This window comes from Buceros rhinoceros, unplaced genomic scaffold, assembly GCF_000710305.1.
Source record: "Buceros rhinoceros silvestris isolate BGI_N320 unplaced genomic scaffold, ASM71030v1 scaffold6521, whole genome shotgun sequence".
In the NCBI taxonomy this organism is placed as follows: Eukaryota; Metazoa; Chordata; class Aves; order Bucerotiformes; family Bucerotidae; genus Buceros; species Buceros rhinoceros.
In genome coordinates this window covers 4,771-6,612 of record NW_010395886.1, presented here as the reverse complement: position 1 = coordinate 6,612, position 1,842 = coordinate 4,771, and the positions used below count along the sequence as shown (strand labels likewise).

The 1,842-nt window shown below is 44.3% G+C and overlaps 1 protein-coding gene across 1 annotated transcript in view; it reads right to left on the bottom strand.

Moving 5' to 3' along the window:
* DUSP22 (dual specificity phosphatase 22) overlaps nucleotides 1-713 on the bottom strand; it is a gene marked incomplete at its 5' end in the record, with an annotated part of 35,615 nt that extends 34,902 nt beyond the window's left edge. The window contains one exon of the mRNA XM_010145691.1: nucleotides 677-713. Coding sequence (XP_010143993.1) covers nucleotides 677-713 — 37 coding nt within the window. The remainder of the gene's footprint in view (nucleotides 1-676) is intronic.
* Between the last annotated feature and the right edge of the window lie 1,129 nt (nucleotides 714-1,842).

Sequence of the window (1,842 nt, the reverse complement as noted above, 5' to 3'; positions counted from 1 at the left end):
GGGAAAGTCAGCTGGAACTGCTGCTAATAGAGTGCTTTGAGAACAGGTCATTTATTTGAATGTCTACATAAAGTTTCCTGTGTTTTCTAAATATGGTTCTGTCTTTCTGTACACACACACACAAAAAAAAAAATCAACCTCAGGCAAAAAGGAAAAAAATCCAGAGAATCTTACATCTGCAACATGGACATTGCAAGTATCAGCAGTCAGACTGAAATCTGCAGACCTATCAGCCTCACAAGCAATGATAATAGACCTCTTTAGCAGCTGTTATAAATAACCAAAATAACGAAAGCAATGAGCAGGAGGCATACTAAGCTTTTACTTATAAGGAGGGCTTGAAATAAGCCTTACAAAGAATCTGCTTGGCTCACAGGCTTGCCTGCCAAGCACAGGAATCATTTATGACAGGCCAACGTTTAGGAATTTCAGCTGAAGCATGCTCTGAGGAGATGGTGGATTGGTTTTTTTAATTTTCTTTTCTTGAAGTACTTGCAACACAGCACATGGATGAGAGCACAAACAAGTTCTTTAAGTGCTACCAGGTGAATCCAGAAATGAAGCAAGATGGGGTTAAAGCAGCTGCAGAGATGCCAGAGAATTCTGTAGGCCTGCAAAACAACACCTTAGGACCCCTGCTAAGTACTCCTAGAAGAAAAGATAAAACTAATCTTACCTTTAAAGTTGCCAATGAACAAGCCAGGCAGAATCTGTGAGAAAGAAATATAGTATCAAATATAGATATCTCGTGGTAAGACAATTTGACAAAGTTCAATTTGCATACAGGATGGAACATACTACTTTAGCAGACTATTGTCAAATGCAAGGTAAAAAGCGCTGACAACATTCTGTGACTCTTTGCAGCCTTCTCAAACTACATAGCTCTAGGTATGCCACGCTTTGAGAACTCTGCTGATGGCCAGGGGCTGTTAATCATGCAGACTCTCACATAATGGAGGCTCTCCAAGTACTGCAAAAGTGGTTTACAAATTCAAAGTGGGCCTTGAAACACTCCCCTCCCCCTGCGCCCCGCAGCACGGTCAGAGTTGCCCTCATTTAACTAATGATGAAGCTTCATATTGAAAAGGTGATTTGCCTAAAGTTGCTAAGAAAGCTGGACAAAGCACTGCAAAAAATCGTCCTTCAAGTCTTCTAAAGTGCAAAGCCATGCAAGTCAGGGCTGCAGCACTGTGGGGCTCTGCGACAGAGGAAATCACTGCAAACAATGACTCGTGTATTCTCACAGAAAGGGAGCTGACCAATGTCTTCGAATCACACATTTCCCTCCCAGATCTACCCACTCGGCCCAACTCTCCCAGAAGCCTGCGCAGGTCTCAGTTGCAGGACTTTAACCGGGGAGTTTCAAGGTCAGCCTGAGGACCCAGCCTGTGCAGTCTGAGGAGACATGCATGCACACAGAGAGGTGGGTGACACTTTAGTGCTACCCCTCCCACCCTCTCAAAGCTCTCCCAACTTGGAAACAGCAATAAGGATATGAAAAAAAAACCAGGTACACCAAACACACACTTTCTGGCCAAGAGTTTCTTTCTCTGCCACCTGAAGACTGTCCCACATCCTTTAAGAGACCAGAACTGTGGCAGTAAGACTGTGTGATCCATTTCTCTTCGGTGCATGCAGAGCATACTAGCAATACAGATATGTCAGCACTGACTTCCTAAAGCCTTAGCAACACCCAAGTGTCACCACAACAGCAGCAACAGTCTCGGGGACAGCTATTTAAAGGGAAAACTCCACCCGTTTTGCTCAGTCTGGCAGCTGTGAAGTTCCGAAAGTCACGAAGGACCTTTCATCAGGGATTATCACTCCAGCCTCCACTTCACT